This window comes from Pseudorasbora parva, chromosome 1 (assembly GCF_024679245.1).
Source record: "Pseudorasbora parva isolate DD20220531a chromosome 1, ASM2467924v1, whole genome shotgun sequence".
Classification (NCBI taxonomy): domain Eukaryota; kingdom Metazoa; phylum Chordata; class Actinopteri; order Cypriniformes; family Gobionidae; genus Pseudorasbora; species Pseudorasbora parva.
In genome coordinates this window covers 65,057,292-65,079,565 of record NC_090172.1, presented here as the reverse complement: position 1 = coordinate 65,079,565, position 22,274 = coordinate 65,057,292, and the positions used below count along the sequence as shown (strand labels likewise).

The window sequence follows — 22,274 nt, the reverse complement described above, 5'->3', positions numbered from 1 at the left end:
TCTGAAATCAAATGATCTTTGGGAAATGATTTTTGCAAGAAGAAAATTTCCAACATTATTCAAGAAAATATAGAGGTTTAGCCGAACAAATTCATTGCATGTATGCTAAAAATAACTGAGAAGTTCCTCAGAAAAGAGACGTTAGTTCTGAGAAAAGCTTGAGCATCTTTTTTTGTCAGATGGTTTGAAAAACTGTGTCCATGACAAAAAAATTAAATATATATATTTAAACTAATTATTTTAGTAATAATTTTTCAATACGAGGTTCAGAGAGAATGAGAAGTGATAGAGAAGCTGATTGTGTGTTCGGTCACTGTTCTCAAGCTCTCTGAGCCTCTGATGGAGAGTTTATTTAAAGATACAGCATCATTCAACACTAACTCATATCAACACACACACATCGGATTCATCTCAACTACTAGACAAGAGAAGAAACAGTATTACAGCAAAAACTAGCAGAAATAATATAATAAGCAGTGAGACTGTGGGTTCATAGACTCTCCTTCACAACAATCATTCTTTTATCTTGTCTTCATCTGAATACAGTGAATTAAAAAGAGAAAACTAAACAGAAGATATGACAGAATATGATCAAATACTCACAGATGAGAGGCAGTGCACCGGAGCCCATACTGTCTCATCAATCGACTGTTTTCTGTGTGCTAAAACAGACACTTCCTGTGTTTGAAGAAGAGATGAGGGAGGAGGTGACAAAACTTTACTGAAATAAACGGAGAAGGAAAAGAGAGATCCTGTTGAAGATATTTAGCAACTGAATTGTTCAAGTTGTCACAGCACTGTTCATCTACTTCCAGAGAAGTTCGGTTGGTGATTGTTCTCATGCTGTTATTTTGTTCTTTCACACATTCGTTCACACACAGAAGACAGACAGAGATGAGACAGTGAAATCATCTTGGACGTCTAATGTGTGACTAATGTAAGGCTATATCATATCAGATAATCAGATATACAGACTTCATCATACATTTAAGTTCAGTTCTGTTGTCATCCTGAACTCAATGTTATCGGCCAGAGAAACGGGCAAAAAAAAAATGCCTCTGCCTTGTGATGATCTCCGTCACTTGTTTGAGACACATTTATACCCTTGAACATGTGGGAACTTTCAAATTCATTTTTCATGCATCGTGCGTTCACACCATTGGTTTGCCTCAGAGAACTCAGTGTTATCAGTGCAATGCCCAGCTCAGAATTAGCAGCTATGGTATCTCTCCTCTGAAGAAAGAGGACTAAGGCCTGCAGGTCCCGCATCTTTTACCAATGACATCTTACCCCAAAAAAAGTCACTGTGCCATGCTAAATTCAGCCCCCAACTGTAGCCTCGGAAGAAAAGTCGCTAAGCCGAAAGTGTGTAAATGTACGTTTTTGACCATCATTTTCAACTTCTGATGTAATACTAATGTAGTAATTGTTTAGTTCGAATCTCTCTTTTTTACTGTAGATCATTAAATTGTTACGCTGCTTCAGATTCTCCAGAGCGGCTCGAGATCAGCCGCTGATGCAGCCGGTGCAGTTTCTCCAGAGCGGCTCGAGATCAGCCGCTGATGCAACCGGTGCAGATTCTCCAGAGCGGCTCGAGATCAGCCGCTGATGCAGCCGGTGCAGTTTCTCCAGAGCGGCTCGAGATCAGCCGCTGATGCAACCGGTGCAGATTCTCCAGAGCGGCTCGAGATCAGCCGCTGATGCAGCCGGTGCAGATTCTCCAGAGCGGCTCGAGATCAGCCGCTGATGCAGCCGGTGCAGATTCTCCAGAGCGGCTCGAGATCAGCCGATGATGCAGCCGGTGCAGATTCTCCAGAGCGGCTCGAGATCAGCCGCTGATGCAACCGGTGCAGATTCTCCAGAGCGGCTCGAGATCAGCCGCTGATGCAGCCGGTGCAGATTCTCCAGAGCGGCTCGAGATCAGCCGCTGATGCAACCGGTGCAGATTCTCCAGAGCGGCTCGAGATCAGCCGCTGATGCAGCCGGTGCAGATTCTCCAGAGCGGCTCGAGATCAGCCGCTGATGCAGCCGGTGCAGTTTCTCCAGAGCGGCTCGAGATCAGCCGATGATGCAGCCGGTGCAGATTCTCCAGAGCGGCTTGAGATCAGCCGATGATGCAGCCGGTGCAGATTCTCCAGAGCGATTCGAGATCAGCCGCCGATGCAGCTGATGCAGATTCTCCAGAGCGATTCGAGATCAGCCGCTGATGCAGCCGGTGCAGATTCTCCAGAGCGATTCGAGATCAGCCGCTGATGCAGCCGGTGCAGATTCTCCAGAGCGATTCGAGATCAGCTGCTGATGCAGCCGGTGCAGATTCTCCAGAGCGGCTCGAGATCAGCCGCTGATGCAGCCGGTGCAGATTCTCCAGAGCGATTCGAGATCAGCCGCTGATGCAGCCGGTGCAGATTCTCCAGAGCGGCTCGAGATCAGCCGCTGATGCAGCCGGTGCAGATTCTCCAGAGCGATTCGAGATCAGCCGCTGATGCAGCCGGTGCAGATTCTCCAGAGCGATTCGAGATCAGCTGCTGATGCAGCCGGTGCAGATTCTCCAGAGCGGCTCGAGATCAGCCGCTGATGCAGCCGGTGCAGATTCTCCAGAGCGATTCGAGATCAGCCGCTGATGCAGCCGGTGCAGATTCTCCAGAGCGATTCGAGATCAGCCGCTGATGCAGCCGGTGCAGATTCTCCAGAGCGGCTCGAGATCAGCTGCTGATGCAGCCGGTGCAGATTCTCCAGAGTGGTTCGAGATCAGCCGCTGATGCAGCCGGTGCAGATTCTCCAGAGCGGTTCGAGATCAGCCGCTGATGCAGCCGGTGCAGATTCTCCAGAGCGATTCGAGATCAGCCGCTGATGCAGCCGGTGCAGATTCTCCAGAGCGATTCGAGATCAGCCGCTGATGCAGCCGGTGCAGATTCTCCAGAGCGATTCGAGATCAGCCGCTGATGCAGCCGGTGCAGATTCTCCAGAGCGGCTCGAGATCAGCTGCTGATGCAGCCGGTGCAGATTCTCCAGAGTGGTTCGAGATCAGCCGCTGATGCAGCCGGTGCAGATTCTCCAGAGCGGCTCGAGATCAGCCGCTGATGCAGCCGGTGCAGATTCTCCAGAGCGGTTCGAGATCAGCCGCTGATGCAGCCGGTGCAGATTCTCCAGAGCGATTCGAGATCAGCCGCTGATGCAGCCGGTGCAGATTCTCCAGAGCGATTCGAGATCAGCTGCTGATGCAGCTGGTGCAGATTCTCCAGAGCGGCTCGAGATCAGCCGCTGATGCAGCCGGTGCAGATTCTCCAGAGCGGCTCGAGATCAGCCGCTGATGCAGCCGGTGCAGTTTCTCCAGAGCGGCTCGAGATCAGCCGATGATGCAGCCGGTGCAGTTTCTCCAGAGCGGCTCGAGATCAGCCGCTGATGCAGCCGGTGCAGTTTCTTCAGAGCGGCTCGAGATCAGCCGCTGATGCAGCCGGTGCAGTTTCTCCAGAGCGGCTCGAGATCAGCCGCTGATGCAGCCGGTGCAGTTTCTCCAGAGCAGTACATAAAGTATTGAATGGAAATATCTTTCTCAACCTCCCCCAGTTTCTCTTGAAGCCAATACGGAAGTGACTTAATCTGATATCAACTGGCCACTAGAGCGGCTCCAGAAGGAGCAGAATCTCATTGAGCCCCATGTTAAAATGCCCATCTTTACAGCAGAAAAAAACATGTTTACAGCCTGGGACAAATTGTGGTTTTGGTCTCTATGGCTAATTTTGCCCTTCATGACAACTGTGAGGGGGATACATTTGTGTATAACTCATTTGTTTTTACATTATATAAAGCCTTAAAGTTCTGCTTAATTTAGGGTGTGGCCACTTTGAGTGACATGTGGATAGCCGTTTGTCTGCTGTCTGTTACTCATCATCGCATCATCTCAGCTCTGCCCACTTTCCGCCTCTTTGCCCATTGTGCCCGAGAGGCGCTGCCAAGATGGGAATGGCCATCTTGTCTCTACTTTAAGGCGGCCGTACACTGTGCGAATTCGGACACTCGGGAGGTCGTGAGATATTGCAGACGCTACGTGTCATTTCATTTGATCATCGCATCAAATCAGCTGGTACACAACACGATTGTTTGCACTGCGAGCGGCCGCGATCACAAGAGCTTTCTCGTTAAATACCGAGACCGGAGCTTTCAATGTTGCTGATAGCTTCAGATACAAATACATAAAGAAAAAATATGTGTGCAAGTGATTTGTCGAAAAGCTGAGAACATCCTTTCAACCGCAACAACCAGAGGGAGAGAGACAGCGCGCGTGAGAGAGAGAGAGAGAGAGAGAGAGAGTGTGTGTGTGTGTGTGTGTGTGTGTGTGTGTGTGTGTGTGTGTGTGTGTGTGTGTGTGTGTGTGTGTGTGTGTGTGTATGTACGCTTTATGGCTGCAGCCACTGAGCTATATGTAAGGGATAATGTCAACCCAGCCGGTTGTTATTGGAGAATAAACCCCGACGTTGAAGGGGTTTATTCTGCGATAACAACCGGCTGGGTGGACATTATCCCGCTTATTACGCGGCTACTAGTCTCAAATAAATTAGACACAAAAAATTAAATATTTGATTAGCTCTTACACAAAGCTTCCGCGAAGAAAAACAGTTCCAGACTGCTTTAAGACTTTATCTATTGCTGCTAAATGTTGAAAATGAATGCTGAAAGGGTTAGTTCAGCCAAAAAGGAAACCAAGCCTATGATTTACTCACCCTCAAGTCAATGACACTGTATATGAGATTCTTCGGTGTATATGACATTCTTCTTTCAGACAAATAGTTATATTTAAAAAGTCCAGGCTAACGTTAATCCCAGCAGTAGTTGTAGTTGTGTTTGAAGTCCATAAAACATGCAGCTGTCCGTCAAATAACGTGCTCCACACGACTCCGATGGGTTAATAGAGCCTTCTGATTCCAATCGATGCGTTTGTGTGAGAAAAATATCCATATTAAAAACGTTATAAAGGAGACCTGCCTTGAAGTCTTCCATTGTAGCCCACCGGCTGTTTAAGCCACAAGATGGCGCCAGCGTTAAGCACAGAAGTAGTACCGGTCAAGATAACTCGTAGTACCCGGATGAGCGGGTGTTATCTGAGAATAACATACCGCTGGAATGCGCAATTGACCAATCGGAGTCAAGTAATTTACAGAGCCGTGTAATAAAGCCTAATAATACTCATAGATCAAGCCTATGTGACGTGCTTGTGCATGATTTGGCAATAGGGGACAGCCATACGCTGGTGAAAATCGGGCCGACTCCCGGAATTTTTTAAACATGCTTAAAAATTATCGTAAGGTCGGGAGGTGCTCTTAACGTGCTCGGCTTGTCTCGTAATTCATCTCACACGCTGCAAGCCACGACCATACAAGCATCCACGATGTCCACGCGATTTTTCCTGAGAGAAACAAATCTGCGAGGTCGTAGGACAGCAAAAATCTCACTGTGTACGCCCGCCTTTATGCTTCAAAACTGCTCTTCAGAATCCTACCGAATCCATATTTTTTACAGTCGATGGCGTACTCTCGCCAATCGGATGCATCCAGCCACAGGCGATGTCAGTGCTTTGCAAACCAGCTTATAGAAGATTTCATTACATAATTTAATGTAAAATAAGCTGTATATAAGACACTATTAGATATCAGATGTATGCTTGTGTTTGCCCTGTATTAAGGTTAAGGTTGTTACCATTTTGGGAAAGCAGCTGTGTATATGCTAGGTAAACCAAAGAACGGGAGTCGTCTCCTGCATGGGGAGACTCTGCTTTGTTGATGTGAATCCTTTCTGAAATCAAATTATCTTTGGTAAATTATTTTTGCAAGAAGAAACTTTCCAACAAAACTGAAAACGCCTGTGACCTGGACTGATTTTGTTCATAAGAATAAAACAATCTAGGAACAAAAGTTTTATTAACATTTTTTCAAACAGTGTAACCTTTAGGTTAACAAATGTGAAAGTCATGAAAAGAAAATGTTATGTCACTATGTATCAAATGGAAATCTTTCACTTTGTTAACTGCAGCAAAAAAAAAGCAAATATGATAGCCTAGACTCACATTAAACATTAGACTCTTACATTAGACATTAGCCTAGACTCACATTAAAATTGTAAAACTGTCACACAACTTCACAACTGGTAGACATACTGTAGCCTGCTTGAAGTATTTTCTTCCTCACAAAAGTCAATAGTTTAACAAGAAGTGCTATCAAGTCTTGTTTGTATGGTGGGCCGCCTCTCTCTCTCTCTCTCTCTCTCTCTCTCTCTCTCCTCTCTCTCTCTCCTCTCTCTCCTCTCTCTCTCTCTCTCTCTCTCTCTCTCTCTCTCTCTCTCTCTCTCTCTCTCTCTCTCTCTCTCTCTCTCTCTCTCTCTCTCTCTCTCTCTCTCTCTCTCTCTCTCTCTCTCTCTCTCTCTCTCTCTCTGGTATTTTCGCAATGACTGCCCAGAAAGAATCTGACTCAACTGCCGAGAACGGCAGAATGTCCTCAACTATATATCTAGATATTATTTTGCGGTGGAGAGAAACCTAGTTTTGGTGTCTTACAGTTTTTGCCCGTTGCATTAACTCATTTTGCAAAACTTCGCTCATTGTGCCAAAACTAACACACAAGTAAACATGGCACTGGGAAATATACCGTTCACATCTTCTTCTTTTAACATTCCTTTGTTAAAATGTAACTGATGAAAAAATGATACACACTTGCATCATATGAATACACTTTCAGATCAGGGGGAACACACTAGTCTACTTTATTTAAAACACTGCAGTCTTTAATTTTCACTGTTTTTATTCAGTTCATCAGTTAGTATTCTGTGAAGCAATGCAACACTTACAGTTTCTGTTCTTTTCTTCCAACAAATGTTTTCACAACAACCAAAAATAAAAGTACTGAAATGTTACAAATGACATACTACTGTACATCACAGTACTATACTTTACACTACAGTGCTGTATGTTACACAAAAATAAAAAAAATGTGTTACTTAAGGAGCACTAGCCAACTTGCAATACAGTAATGTGATACAGTACAGTGTGTAGATAGAGTCTGGAATGGGGAGTTGCTGTTTTCCAGTCTGAAAGTCCTTATGATGGATGAACTGTGAACCGGATTAGATGTGGAGGACTCTCTGCCCAGCTTCCCTCACTGTCAGGCCATGACTGACCACATCAATGCTCTAATATCATCTGTGTTACGTCACCATTACATAAGCATGAAAATGGAATAACATAACATACAAAGACAAGGCCATAGAGACGCAATGACGGTGCAACAAATTCGTTTAATGAAAGAATACTTAACAAAAACAGAGCATGGTGGGAAAATAACACACGAAAAAACAACCCTGACTACATGTCTGTAAAAGAAAGGTGAAACTTGCCTATCTCCCGTCCAAACAAAAGACAAGTTTGTTGTGAGTCTTCCGGTTCCTCTAGCTGCTACACTAAACTACCGACAAGTTAAACAACGTGAAAACCCGTCACCTTCCTCCCACCAGCTCTCAAAAACCCATAAACTAAGACAAATGATTATCCCTTTCAGGAGCATAGTAAGGTGTGTGAGCGCTGAGCTTTCGATCCGTCTACGGAAAAGAGCAGGTGGAAAATAGAAGCCTTCCTTCCGGACATCAGACAGGTGTTTTTAAAGCGGTTGCCCAACCCACAATTAGCAATCAGCGGCACCTAGCGCGGCCTCTAGAGGAGACAGAAGAAACAGCAGCAGCACAACCACAACAGAGCATAGTTCCTTTTCACTCTTTAGCGTAACAATCTGAAATATTGTTCTGTGTAGAGCCTCTTTGACCATCTCTCTCTCTCTCTCTCTCTCTCTCTCTCTCTCAGAGTGCGTGCCTGCTCGGATGAAAGCAGCTTTAGTGAGCTCAGTTATAGAAATGCCACATTTTATTCTCAGTAACGGTAACAGCGCTGTAACGGGGAAACAGTCATTTGTTTGATTATTCTGAAAAAATGTATGCCGTTAGTAATGCCGTTTATCTATAACGCCGTTATTCCCAACACTGTTCACCAGTAGGGTGGACTATTGTAACGGCCTTCTCACCAGCCTTCCCAAAAAGACCATTAGACAGCTGCAGCTCATACAGAACGCAAATGCAAACATGTATTATATCTTCTCATTTAATTGCAATAGATATTTCCGTTTTTTAATCATTGAGATGAATGCAAACAGTTCTCTCAAAGCATTATAAAACACATTTTTTTCATGTTGCACATAATCTGGATCGATGTAATTATGAGACTTTTTACTCGTTCACCAATACAATGTAATAAGTTTTTTTCTGAATTAAGTGCACAAATGATATGAATGAGCTATGTGCACATAGATGCCTAAACATTAAAGAAACATTGGTATATATCCAACCATATGAAAGTCTGATTGTGTCCAACAACACCAAAATATAACATATACTAAATGTGTGTGTGTGTGTGTGTGTGTGTGTGTGTGTGTGTGTGTGTGTGTGTGTGTGTGTGTGTGTGTGTGTGTGTGTGTGTGTGGTTATATATGCATATGATGTTTGCGCCCTTGTATTAATTAATGTTGGATGGGTGCCATCTGCTGGACAGAGTTCAAACAACATATCAGGGGCCGTACCATATTCACAAAACATCTTAAGTTTAATTAGTGACACTTTAAAATCTTTATTTGAATATGGCAACATTATTATTTGATTTTTATATATTTAAATATAGCAACCTTGTTCAACTAAATATTTCTATAATTAAATCACTGACCGAGACCCCTCCCCTATCAGCCAATCACTGTGGTCATAGTGAGTAAGTGTGATGACATCATCCATAGCAATGATGTCAACCCCGCCCTTTCTCTTAGCTTAAGACTTCTCTCTATTCCTAAGTTGCTCTCAGCAGCTTTGTGAATAGGTTTTAAGAGAAAACTCCGAACTAAGAACTTCTACTGCCATTTAGGACAACTCTTAGATAAGGTAAGATATGATCTCAAAAAACTTGCCGAAACTTATGACTAACCGGAAGTAGTATTTTTGACAAAGAAATACTCCCATCAAACGTCCACCTTAACTTTTGAAACTTTGTCTATGTTTAGTATGGGATTCCAAGTCTTTAACAGTGTAAAAAGATCAGTATGCATGAAACAGCATTTCACCCCCCCTTTAACACTAATTTAACTCAAAACAATATTCCTGATTTATTTAATGATGCAGAAAAATAGACTTTCATAGTGAGACTGAAGGGTGTTGTTTGTAGTTCTCTCATTAATATCTCATGACTACCACTTTTTAATATTATCTAATATTACAGAATTTATATCTCATGACTACCACTTTTTAATATTATCTAATATTACAGAATTTATATCTCATAACTGCCACTTTTTTAAAATATTCCTGAAGATACAGTCTTACCATGATATTCCACAAAAAGTTCATGATGCCTATCCACAGCATGTATCAAAACTGATTCTTGTTCATTAAACTTTATTTTGGTAAAAAAAAAAAAAAAAAAAAACTGGCACAATAACTTGATGAAATAGTAGTAATGAATATTTTAATTCCAATATTAGTTACTTGTAAACCTTAAGTGGAACCCTGTGAGACATTTATTAATGAGTTACAAACATTAATAACCAGACAGGGGGACTTGAGCCTTGGTCTCGAGTCGACTCGAGACACTATTTTTATGACTTGTGACTTGACAAAAAAGAAAATACTTGAGACTTGACTCGGACTTGGAAGTTAAAGACTCGGGACTTGTCTTGACTTGAGACACGATGACTTGAATGACTTGAGTGCTAATCACATCATGTTTTCAGTTTGAATATAAAATATATACATTTATTTCAAAAAAATGAAAGTTGACCCAGCTGGAGCGCAGGCTGAGAATAGCGCTGTCATGACTGGATCATGACACTATCATCAGTCATTCCCTCTCGTACCTTACGCACACCACGCCCACTTAGATCAGATATCACATCAACACGTCAGCCGGAGGGAAACCGGGCGAGGGTGATCACTTTCAGCTTCAACAATTATTCGCAAGATGGCAAAAGACCAACGTTACACACACACGAACGTTGCGCGTTGCAAGACATGCAACATTAAAATCATGGACGGACAGCCAGACGACAACCTCCAATTACGTCCGTCATTTGAAGAGCCAGTCTGCCCAGTAAGATTAGTTGGTAGTTAGTTGGTAGTTGAGTAAAAAGATGTATTACAGTTTTTGCCCGTTGCTTGAACACTACAGACCCATGCTTAGACTAAAAGTAACACAACTTGAAACTTTTGTTATCATACCCCAAACACTTGAACCCATTCCTTAAACAAAAGCGCTGCTTTGCACTCTAGTTGCAATTCTGCAACACACTTACTCCTTTATGCAACACACTCGGTCCTACATACTACACTCTATTTCATACATAAGACACTTTGTTCAAAAATGAAATCTCAGGGTGCCATTTGGAAAAAACATGTATCCAAAATACAACACACACCGGGTGATTGCAACCACTCAAATACACACCTGCAGACACTTACTTGCAAAACTGAACACCAATCAGCCAGCTACAAAAGCCCTCAGTTTAGCCATTTCAAGAGCTTTGCAAGCATGGATGGAGGTAGAGTTTGGAGGTAGAGGTGGAGATAGAGGTAGAGGTGGATGCAGAGGCAGAGGTAGAGGTAGAGATGGAGGAGGAGGAGGAGGAGGAGGAGGACGAGGAGGAGGACGAGGACGAGGACGAGGAGGCCATGCAAGGACCCCTATTTCTGATGATATAAGAGCAACTTTGGTGGACCATGTCATCAACCATGGCCTGACAATGAGGGAAGCTGGCCAGAGAGTTCACCCACATCTAAGACCAGTCCGACTAGAAAACAGGAACCTTCTAGAAACAGTCCGACTAGAAAACCTCTCTACCTTCTACTCTACTCAGATGGTATTAACAGCATTGTACTACAGTATATCACATTACCACTGTTACGCCTGCCTGTTGCCCCCTGCTGGCTCTGCTAGACAGTGCAGATGTTAGTTGGGCGACAGGTGTATTCTATCAGTAATCAACCCTCTATAGAGGGAATGCATCGACGTCACTTTCCCGCCGTAACACGCCCCCTTAGCCGGGGCTGAGTGGCAGAAGAGCTGCTGCGTGACTGGAGTTAATGGAGGAAAACACGAGTAGAGCAAACGATCCTTACAACTTACCAAAGATTCAGTGATCCATGGATAATGATATGCAGCCAGGAATTGTGATTTCCTGATATTTTTAGGAGCCTCATTTCGACAAGAATGTTTATAACTGTCATTCATCACATTTTTCAAGTGAATCCTGCATGTATATGTGGATGGGTCAGTGTTTTGAAGCGTGTAGTGGTGGTAATATACTTTATATTCACTAAAAGCTGTCACTCATTCAATAAACGCAATCTCATAAAGTTCCGCAGTGACGTTGGTATACAATGAATCTCTTATTTTCACAATATCCGCACTTACAGAGGATTGCTGCGCGTGTTTAACTGAACTCAGCGCCTGGACAAACACTCGACTGGTGAGTGATTCCAAATTCAACACTTGTGATTGGCCAATTCCGTTGTAGAAGTCCACAAACATGTCTGTGATTGGCTACATTACTCACCGAGGCGAAAACACGTTGGAAATGTAATCGTTTGACGAGTGCAAATACAGATACACACTGGATCTTTTGCTAGCTCCTTTTCGCTGATAATATGCAATTATTACGAATTCTTACAGAGGATTACATATCCTAGACAAGCAGTTATGGGCAGTGTTTCCCTCTTAAAGCAGAAGCTGCAGCAGTTGGCAGTGGTTTGAGTGAGAAAATCACACGCTATTATCCATCTCAAGCTCAGAACAGCGATGTCTATGCGGTCCGTGGACAAGCCTCCCCCTACCCCCCTTCTGGCGCCGGCCCTGGAGAAACATACCTTGATTACTTATATTGAGATGTTTCAGTACAGTGGATGATACAGTATATACAGTAAAGTACTGTAAGAAAAAGAAGCAAACCGATGATGAGTTGTGGTTTTATTTCTCTAGAATGACTAGAAGACCTACTGGGGGAGGACGCCAACGCTTGTTCACACAACAGCAGGAACTTGCCATTGTGGACCTAGTGAGGGCAGACAATGCCATCCGTCTTCACCAGCTTCAACAGAAAATTTTTGCAGACAGGCAAGTGTTCAACAACATAGACCATGTGAGCATCACCACCATCAGGCGCATCTCGGGAAAATACAGCATCACCATGAAGCAGCTCTACAGGGTCCCATTTGAGAGGAACAGCCTCAGGGTCAAACGACTTTGAACTGGATATGTACAGGTGCGTGTAACTGTCCTTTACATTTACAATACAGTATTTCTGAAATCCAGTAGCAGCTGAATATGTACCATTTCAGTACCACATGGATCCATTCAGAGAGCTATACCTGTACCTGTGTGATGGGGTGAGGTTTCTGTATGTGTAGCACTGCAGTACAGTAATATGTTTTTCTTTTTGTTACAGAGAATCTTGGCCATGGATGGAGCTGCACAGCCTCTTGGATTAATTTTCATTGATGAAGCTGGATTTGACCTGAGCAAAACAAGACGACGGGGTCGTAATGTTATTGGCCAAAGGGCAATTGTGCACGTCCCGGGGGAGCGAGGGGGAAATATCACAATGTGTGCCGCCATAAGCCTTCGAGGGATTCTGCATCATCATGCAAAACTAGGTCCATATAATAGCCAACATATACTCACATTTCTAGATGCACTCCATAATACAGTTGTACAGGACAGACCAGATCAGCCCAGGTTTGTGGTGGTATGGGATAATGTAAGTTTCTATCGGGCTGCTCTTGTCCAGGCCTGGTTCACCAACCACTATCAATTTGAAGTCGTATTCTTGCCCCCTTAATGACCATTTTTAAACCCTATAGAGGAATTATTTTTGGCTTGGAGATGGCGTGTATATGACCGCCAACCACATGCCCGCATGCCCCTTCTGCAGGCAATGGAACAGGCCTGTGGTGACATTCAGGTGACAGCAATCCATGGATGGTTTCGACATGCAAGGGGATATTTTCCCCGGTGCCTAGCAGGAGAAGACATTGCTTGCGATGTCGATGAGGTCCTGTGGCCAGACCCCAACAGACGGCAGGATCCTTGAGCCCATGTATGCACAATTTTCCATTATTTTCTGTATAGTCCAGTGTTTTTTGTATTATTATGATTATCTTTTGTTTTGTTTTGCGTTATCTGAATTTATGTTATGCGATGTACAGTGTCTATTTGCTTTTTTGTTGTTTAAAATGCCTCCTGAAAATATGCACTCGCAAAAGTGTATGTGAGTGATAGAGTGTGTGTGTGTGTGTGTGTGATAGAGTGTTTGTGTGCACAAGCGCCGATACCGTGGGTGCTCCGGGGCTCGAGCACCCACGTGTGACAGACTGCGTTGGCAATCTGTGCGTTCTGGAAAAGCAGAACAGCCATCCAACTGAGGCCCATCGGCCAAAAAAAAAAAGTTAATAACTGTCGCGATAGTCAATGATAATAAAAGAATGAGCTTGATAGGTTTTCCGGCCGCGATAAATTCCATTTGCATGCTTGTTTGTTTTCAATGTTTCTCTCGCTGACGGAGTGGGCGCCTCCTACGTTTGGGGAGATGTTTAAACTCGATGCACAGACTGGGTGCGGCGTGATGAGACGTCAGGCTCGGCCAGATTCGTCTGGAACTCGTGCTTCTTCGGTTGCGGAGCCGCAGGCAAAGTTAAAAAAATTTGATGGGCACACCGCCAAGCGAAACGGGGTCTCGCGCACTGCACGTTTTTGCAGCGCGCACCCTAGCGCTCGTGCGGACGCGTATATAACAGGACGCGAGTATAACAAGGCAAACCTACACTGATGTTGGCAGTTTGATAAATGCAAGTTAACTCTTCAGTTCAATGTTTGTGTGCTAAAAAGGCCAATAAGTTCCTCTAGAGATACACATTCTCCTTTTTTGACAAATTAAGGCATGTCATCAATGTCTTCTCTCTTGCTGTATCAAAATCTCAGGATTTCTCTGGCGGAAGTGAAAAATAAATAATTTTATGAAGTTACAATTTTATTTGATTCTATAATGTATTTTACTGAACATGAGTATTTACAATCCAAATTTTTGTAACTTACTGACAGTTACTTATATGTCATTAATAACTTACTCTCATGTGGTTGGACAGCCGTCAGACCTCCACTCATCTTCACACACAGATGAAGATATTAGTGTTGAAATCCGATGGCTCAGAAAGGCCTTCATTGACACCAATGTCATTTCCTCTCTCAAGACCCATAAAGGCACTAAAGACGTCGATACAAAGCGCATCTCAGTACCGCGGCTCTAGACTTGACGTAGCCTGTGACTTGACCTGACTTGACTTGAATTGCTTAGGAAAAAAATACTTGGGACTTACTTGAGACTTGCAAATGTGTGACTTGGTCCCATCTCTGTTAATAACCTGTGAAAGTGAACCTTAATGTAAAGCGAACACCACTGAACCATTTATTAATGAGTTACAAACATTAATAACCTGTGAAAGTGAACCTTAATGTAAAGTGATCATATGTAAATTATGTACTTATTAATTGTGAATGCACACAGAATAAATGTTACCCCAAATGTTGCTTTTTCTTTACTCTATATCGTATTTCTTCCCTTATTCAGCACATTTGTTTATTACTAATCCTGTATCATATTCTCTTCCTGTGTATTTTCCATCTCTCTCCCCTTTTTGCATATTGCTTGCGTGTCTGTTTCGCACGCTAACAGCCAACGCTGTACAGGTTCTATGTTCTATTTTGTGCTTTGACCTTTTTAATGATTTACATATATAAGTATTCCTTAAGCACGTAAAAAAAACAAAAAAACACCATTGTTAACGGGTTTTCAACTTAAAAGTGCAGTGTAATATTTGTTTTTGAACTGGTTACTAAAGGCCAATAATTTTAACATATAATTTTCACTTTGTTATTATTGCACATATTTTGGGGAAATGTATAATAAACATAGCCTTTTAAAATGTGCGGTGTGCGATACCCGAGACGCTGCGTGGCGCGCCGCCGAGCTCCGCGTCCGGTGTGCGACCCCCTTAAAAACTATGTAGTTTTCATGCCAGGCCAGTGTCTGGCGCTGTAATTCTCCCACATAAATACACTAAAAACGGAGAAGAAGAGTTATGGCTAGAAGGGAAGAGGTATAGCAGTGGTAGGAGGTGAGGCAAAATCTCATGATAAAATAACAATAAATACATTTGCTACTTAACAGATGTGTTTTATTAATGCCTACACCTACCCCAACCCTAAACCTACCCTTACAATAATGCAAATACGGTAATTAAATGACGCAATACTGATGTGCGCATGGCCAGTGCCCGTAGCTGCAGTGTAGTAGTTGAGACCAGCTCATTCGAGTCCGAGTCGAGTCCGAGTTCAGAGAGGGTCGAGTCCGAGTCGATTCCGAGTTCAGAGAGGGTCGAGTCCGAGTCGAGTCCGAGTTCAGAGAGGGTCGAGTCCGAGTCGAGTCCGAGTTCAGAGAGGGTCAAGTCCGAGTCGAGTCCGAGTCGAGTCCGAGTTCAGAGAGGGTCGAGTCCGAGTCGAGTCCGAGTTCAGAGAGGGTCGAGTCCGAGTCGAGTCCGAGTTCAGAGAGGGTCAAGTCCGAGTCGAGTCCGAGTTCAGAGAGGGTCGAGTCCGAGTCGAGTCCGAGTTCAGAGAGGGTCTAATCCGAGTCGAGTCCAAGTTCAGAGAGGGTCGAGTCCGAGTCGAGTCCAAGTTCAGAGACGCTCGAGTCCGAGTCGAGTCCGAGTTCAGAGAGGGTCGAGTCCGAGTCGAGTCCAAGTTCAGAGACGCTCGAGTCCGAGTCGAGTCCGAGTTCAGAGAGGGTCGAGTCCGAGTCGAGTCCAAGTTCAGAGAGGCTCGAGTCCGAGTCGAGTCCGAGTTCAGAGAGGGTCGAGTCCGAGTTCAGAGAGGGTCGAGTCCGAGTCGAGTCCGAGTTCAGAGAGGGTCGAGTCCGAATCGAGTCCGAGTTCAGAGAGGGTCGAGTCCGAGTTCAGAGAGGGTCGAGTCCGAGTCGAGTCCAAGTTCAGAGAGGGTCGAGTCCGAGTCGAGTCCGAGTTCAGAGAGGCTCGAGTCCGAGTTGAGTCCGAGTTCAGAGAGGGTCGAGTCCGAGTCGAGTCCGAGTTCAGAGAGGGTCGAGTCCGAGTCGAGTCCGAGTTCAGAGAGGGTCGAGTCCGAGTCGAGTCCGAGTTCAGAGAGGGTCGAGTCCGAGTCGAGTCCGAGTTCAGAGAGGGTCGAGTCCGAGTTGAGTCCGAGTTCAGAGAGGCTCGAGTCCGAGTCGAGTCCGAGTTCAGAGAGGGTCGAGCCCGAGTCGAGTCCGAGTTCAGAGAGGGTCGAGTCCGAGTTGAGTCCGAGTTCAGAGAGGGTCGAGTCCGAGTCGAGTCCGAGTTCAGAGACGGTCGAGTCCGAGTTGAGTCCGAGTTCAGAGAGGGTCGAGTCCGAGTTGAGTCCGAGTTCAGAGAGGGTCGAGTCCGAGTCGAGACCGAGTTCAAAAAGGGTTGAGTCCGAGTCGAGACCGAGTTCAAAAAGGGTTGAGTCCGAGTTGAGACCTAGTTCAAAAAGGGTCGAGACCGAGTTCAAAAAGGGTCGAGTCCGAGTCGAGACCTAGTTCAAAAAGGGTTGAGACCGAGTTCAAAATGGGTCGAGTCCGAGTCGAGACCTAGTTCAAAAAGGGTCGAGACCGAGTTCAAAAAGGGTCGAGTCCGAATCGAGACCGAGACCAGAGAGAGCCGGTGCAATCAAAGACATATTTACATAGATTCCTCATTCGATCCGCGCAGGCACTAATGAGGAATTGATAAATATTTATATATATATATATATATATATATATATATATATATATATATATATATATATATATATATATATATATATATTTATATATATATTGTGCCAGGATTTCTATCTATCTATCTATCTATCTATCTATCTATCTATCTATCTATCTATCTGTCTGTCTGTCTGTCTGTCTGTCTGTCTGTCTGTCTGTCTGTCTGTCTGTCTGTCTATCTATCTATCTATCTATCTATCCTAACTTTACAAAGCTGCTGTTTTTCTTTACCTGATCACCTGCTCCTCCTCTCCCTCTGCTGACTTTTCTGGTATATTTACCTCGAATCTGTTATAAAAACATGTTAAGAGATTATACACCTCATAACGTTTTGAAATGTGTGCATAATCACTCATAAAATTCTAACATAGTAGAGATTATAAAAAGAAAGAAATTAAGTATTGAAACCGCCAGTAGGCGGCAACGATTCTCTGTTTAAATGAGTGAGCCACTTAATTCGTTCATTCATCCAATTCGTTCAAAAGTCAGATTAATTTAGGAAGAAAACAAACACTGATGTGAATACTTTTGTCATTGACAATTACAGACACTATTGAAAAATGAAATAGCAAAACAGGCTGCTTTGGTAACTTGTTATACTTATAGCTATAGCTAAATACATTGCAATGGATTAGCTAGCTAAATATATGTACTTAGCTATTACACAATATTCTCATACCTCATTCTCAGTACATGCTTTATTTATTTTTTGCATCCCTCTCTGACCAGCAGTTAAATATAGTCCGCTGTGCAGTACTTCTCTTCATTTTTGGCGCTAACGTTTGCTCTCCTATTCAAACACCACTTGCGTTTTGGTGAAAGTGCGACTCATTGGTTGGGCGTTACCAATTGGTTGAATGGAGGGGGAGTATTTTTTGTCCCTTTATTATGACAAAGTCATATTTGATTAGGAACAAAATTATTGTTTTCAAACAAATGAATTCTACATAGTTTTCTTTTGATGTACTGTGATTTTCAGGTTGAAATATTAGGCGGGTTGTAACTGAGGGATTTGAATGGGATTTGGTTACATCCCCCCCATAAACTACGCCCCTGAGTCACGGGCAGTTGCGCTTAAGAAAACCAAACATCATTGGAAGTGTCAAACATCAATTATTACCTAGAAATATTAACATAGAGTAATAATCATTAATATTTTGAACGGGACTCGAGTGGACTCGGAAATAAGTCAGAGTCCTAACATGTTCGAGTACGAGTCAATTCCGAGTCCAAATGGACACGAGTCCATGACGAGACCGAGACCATTAAAATATGGTCTCGAGACCGAGTCCGAGTCTGGAGTACAAATCACTGAGTAGTTGTATCCCTTAACTCTTCACCGTGCTGGACGTAGTGATGACATCACTATTTCAGAAAATATACGGATTCGCTGTACACATGAAAGCGGAAGATGGTCGTTTTCAGATTTATCCACTTTGGGACCGGGTTTCAAAATATATCGGATTCATGCTTCCAAAACGCCGGATCTGTGTGGACGAAATGCTGATATGGTAAAAAAATGTATACGTATACAGCTAAACACGTCTCCGTGTTGTTTACAAACGATTCTGCTGTGAAATTAAGCAAACACACTTACATGTCTTCACCACGTGAGCTGGAACTTCATTAAAAATAAATTGTATCACGCATTCCTAATATCATGATCCAAAGGAATCTTATGCAGCGATTGTGTTCTTCCACAACCAGGAATAGCGCAATATCTTGCTATCTTCTTTGGCATGTCTATTGCTGCTGGCTAGCGCTATCCGGACAGCTCCATGAGTCGGTGGGCGGAGCTACGGAATTAGTCGAGTCAGTGTGCGGGGCTACTGAATTAGATGAGTCGGAGGGCGGGGCTTCTGAATTAGACGAGCCAGTGGGCAGGGCTACTGAATTAGATGAGTCAGTGGGCGGGGCTACTGAATTAGATGAGTCGGTGGGCGGGGCTACTGAATTAGACATGCTTTTTATTCTGTAGAGGCAGTGTTTCGCAACAGTTGACGTTAAGATGCGCACACGATTGTTTTCTGGGCCTGGTGTCAATAAAACCTTTTCTTTGTCTAACATGCTTTTAGCTCTGAAACTTATAGGATAATCTTATATTACCAGGAGCTTTTATATATCAAAAGCTCAAGGGAAAGTTGATTTCTCAATACATCACTCCTTTAGGGAAGACTTACCTAGTTCTCAAAACAACTACTACTTCTTCACTGGTGGCTTGCATTCATAAATAGAGTATTTATTACAGATGTGGGCCAGTAACAGCTGTGCATAACCTCACTCCCCTGGCTTAGATCTGGCTAATGACGCTTCTGTAAGTCTGTGGTCTTTAATGTCCTTGTTAATGCACCCACCTCCCATGCAGTAGACCAAGATTGTGTCAAATAGGACTGGATACATTTGGTGCTGTGACCCAGATGGAAGTGAGGTTAGGATTTTTTTTGTTGTTGTTGTTGTTGTTGCTTTTTTAGTAGTTAGTAGTTAGATTTATTGTCACATATACTTTGCAATACAGTGAAATGCTTTAGCCACAAGTTGCAAGGGGTAAAAACGGAAATCTAAAAAAACACAGAAGGTCTAAAAACACAATAGTAGGCAAAAAAAATAATATAAGAGGTGGGGAGAACCATACAAAGAACATGACCTATGTGATGACAACCAAACACATACAATACTGACCAACAGAGAGCTTCCATTAAAACTTATAAACATATAATTTTTCTTTACTCTATATCTTATTTCTTCCCTTATTCAGCACATTTGTTTATTACTAATCCTATATCATATTCTCTTCCTGTGTATTTTCCATCTCTCTTCCCTTTTTGCATATTGCTTGCGTGTCTTTTTCGCACGCTAACAGCCAACGCTGTACAGGTTCTATGTTCTATTTTGTGCTTTGACCTTTTTAATGATTTACATGTATAAGTATTCCTTAAGCACGTAAAAAAAAAAACCCACCACCATGTTAACAGGTTTTCGACTTAAGAGTGCAATGTAATATTGGTTTTTGAACTGGTTACTAAAGTCCAAATTCTAAATATTAGTTTATAATCAAACATATATATATATATATATATATATATATATATATATATATATATATATATACAGTCTTGTTCAAAATAATAGCAGTACAATGTGACTAACCAGAATAATCAAGGTTTTTAGTATATTTTTTATTGCTACGTGGCAAACAAGTTACCAGTAGGTTCAGTAGATTGTCAGAAAACAAACAAGACCCAGCATTCATGATTTGCACGCTCTTAAGGCTGTGCAATTGGGCAATTAGTTGAATTAGTTGAAAGGGGTGTGTTCAAAAAAATAGCAGTGTCTACCTTTGACTGTACAAACTCAAAACTATTTTGTACAAACATTTTTTTTTCTGGGATTTAGCAATCCTGTGAATCACTAAACTAATATTTAGTTGTATGACCACAGTTTTTTAAAACTGCTTGACATCTGTGTGGCATGGAGTCAACCAACTTGTGGCACCTCTCAGCTGTTATTCCACTCCATGATTCTTTAACAACATTCCACAATTCATTCACATTTCTTGGTTTTGCTTCAGAAACAGCATTTTGATATCACCCCACAAGTTCTCAATTGGATTAAGGTCTGGAGATTGGGCTGGCCACTCCATAACATTAATTTTGTTGGTTTGGAACCAAGACTTTGCCCGTTTACTAGTGTGTTTTGGGTCATTGTCTTGTTGAAACAACCATTTCAAGGGCATGTCCTCTTCAGCATAGGGCAACATGACCTCTTCAAGTATTTTAACATATGCAAACTGATCCATGATCCCTGGTATGCGATAAATAGGCCCAACACCATAGTAGGAGAAACATGCCCATATCATGATGCTTGCACCTCCATGCTTCACTGTCTTCACTGTGTACTGTGGCTTGAATTCAGAGTTTGGGGGTAGTCTCACAAACTGCCTGTGGCCCTTGGACCCAAAAAGAACAATTTTACTCTCATCAGTCCACAAAATGTTCCTCCATTTCTCTTTAGGTCAGTTGATGTGTTCTTTGGCAAATTGTAACCTCTTCTGCACATGCCTTTTTTTTAACAGAGGGACTTTGCGGGGGATTCTTGAAAATAGATTAGCTTCACACAGACGTCTTCTAACTGTCACAGTACTTACAGGTAACTCCAGACTGTCTTTGATCATCCTGGAGTTGATCATTGGCTGAGCCTTTGCCATTCTGGTTATTCTTCTATCCATTTTGATGGTTGTCTTCCGTTTTCTTCCACGTCTCTCTGGTTTTGCTCTCCATTTTAAGGCATTGGAGATCATTTTAGCTGAACAGCCTATCATTTTTTGCACCTCTTTATAGGTTTTCCCCTCTCTAATCAACTTTTTAATCAAAGTACGCTGTTCTTCTGAACAATGTCTTGAACGACCCATTTTCCTCAGCTTTCAAATGCATGTTCAACAAGTGTTGGCTTCATCCTTAAATAGGGGCCACCTGATTCACACCTGTTTCTTCACAAAATTGATGACCTCAGTGATTGAATGCCACACTGCTATTTTTTTGAACACACCCCTTTCAACTAATTCAACTAATTGCCCAATTGCACAGCCTTAAGAGCGTGCATATCATGAATGCTGGGTCTCATTTGTTTTCTGAGAATCTACTGAACCTACTGGTAACTTGTTTGCCACGTAGCAATAAAAAATATACTAAAAACCTTGATTATTCTGGTTAGTCACATTGTACTGCTATTATTTTGAACAAGACTGTATATATATTGTGTATATCACATATCTTATCAGAAGGGCATCTATTGTCAATAAAAATAGAAGATAATATTCAAAAAGTAGAAATAAAGTGTCTAACGTGTGTTATTGGTTAGGGGTAGGTTTAGGGAGGGCTTTGCTGTTCCAATATGGCAGCATTCATTTAATAATTTTAACATATATAATAATTTTCACTTTGTTATTATTGCATACTGTTTAATGTACAGCAACATTAAGGTGCAAGTAATATCTGCAACTATTTATGATAATAAATATCCTCTAACTAGTGTAAATAGGAGATCTTTGAGAAATGCTGCTGGAGGACAATTGGAGGATGGAGGACCCTGTGATTGGAGCTGTGTTTTTCTGTGTGTCATGGCTTCTGTGTAGAATTATAATCTGCTCAAGAACAACCTTTGTCTATGGCATAAAGGTTAGGAAGTGCATCGGTCCATCCATCCCTGTTTTCCGTGTGCGTGAAGTTGATGGAGTAAGTATGTGTTTGCACTGCTTTTTAATGCCGGGTGCCGGTGTTTCATATGGCATGCATTCGGCCAATCACCATACACTTACGTCACTGGTTGTTCCTATTGTGCTGGATTAGACGATACACTAAAGTAGGA

At 42.8% G+C, this 22,274-nt stretch overlaps 1 protein-coding gene across 1 annotated transcript in view; it reads right to left on the bottom strand.

Moving 5' to 3' along the window:
* The window catches only part of ltb4r2a (leukotriene B4 receptor 2a), a 31,422-nt gene extending 30,735 nt beyond the window's left edge, over positions 1–687 (bottom strand). Inside the window, exon 1 of the mRNA XM_067452091.1 lies at positions 604–687. Coding sequence (XP_067308192.1) covers positions 604–641 — 38 coding nt within the window. The 5' untranslated portion in view covers positions 642–687. The remainder of the gene's footprint in view (positions 1–603) is intronic.
* Between the last annotated feature and the right edge of the window lie 21,587 nt (positions 688–22,274).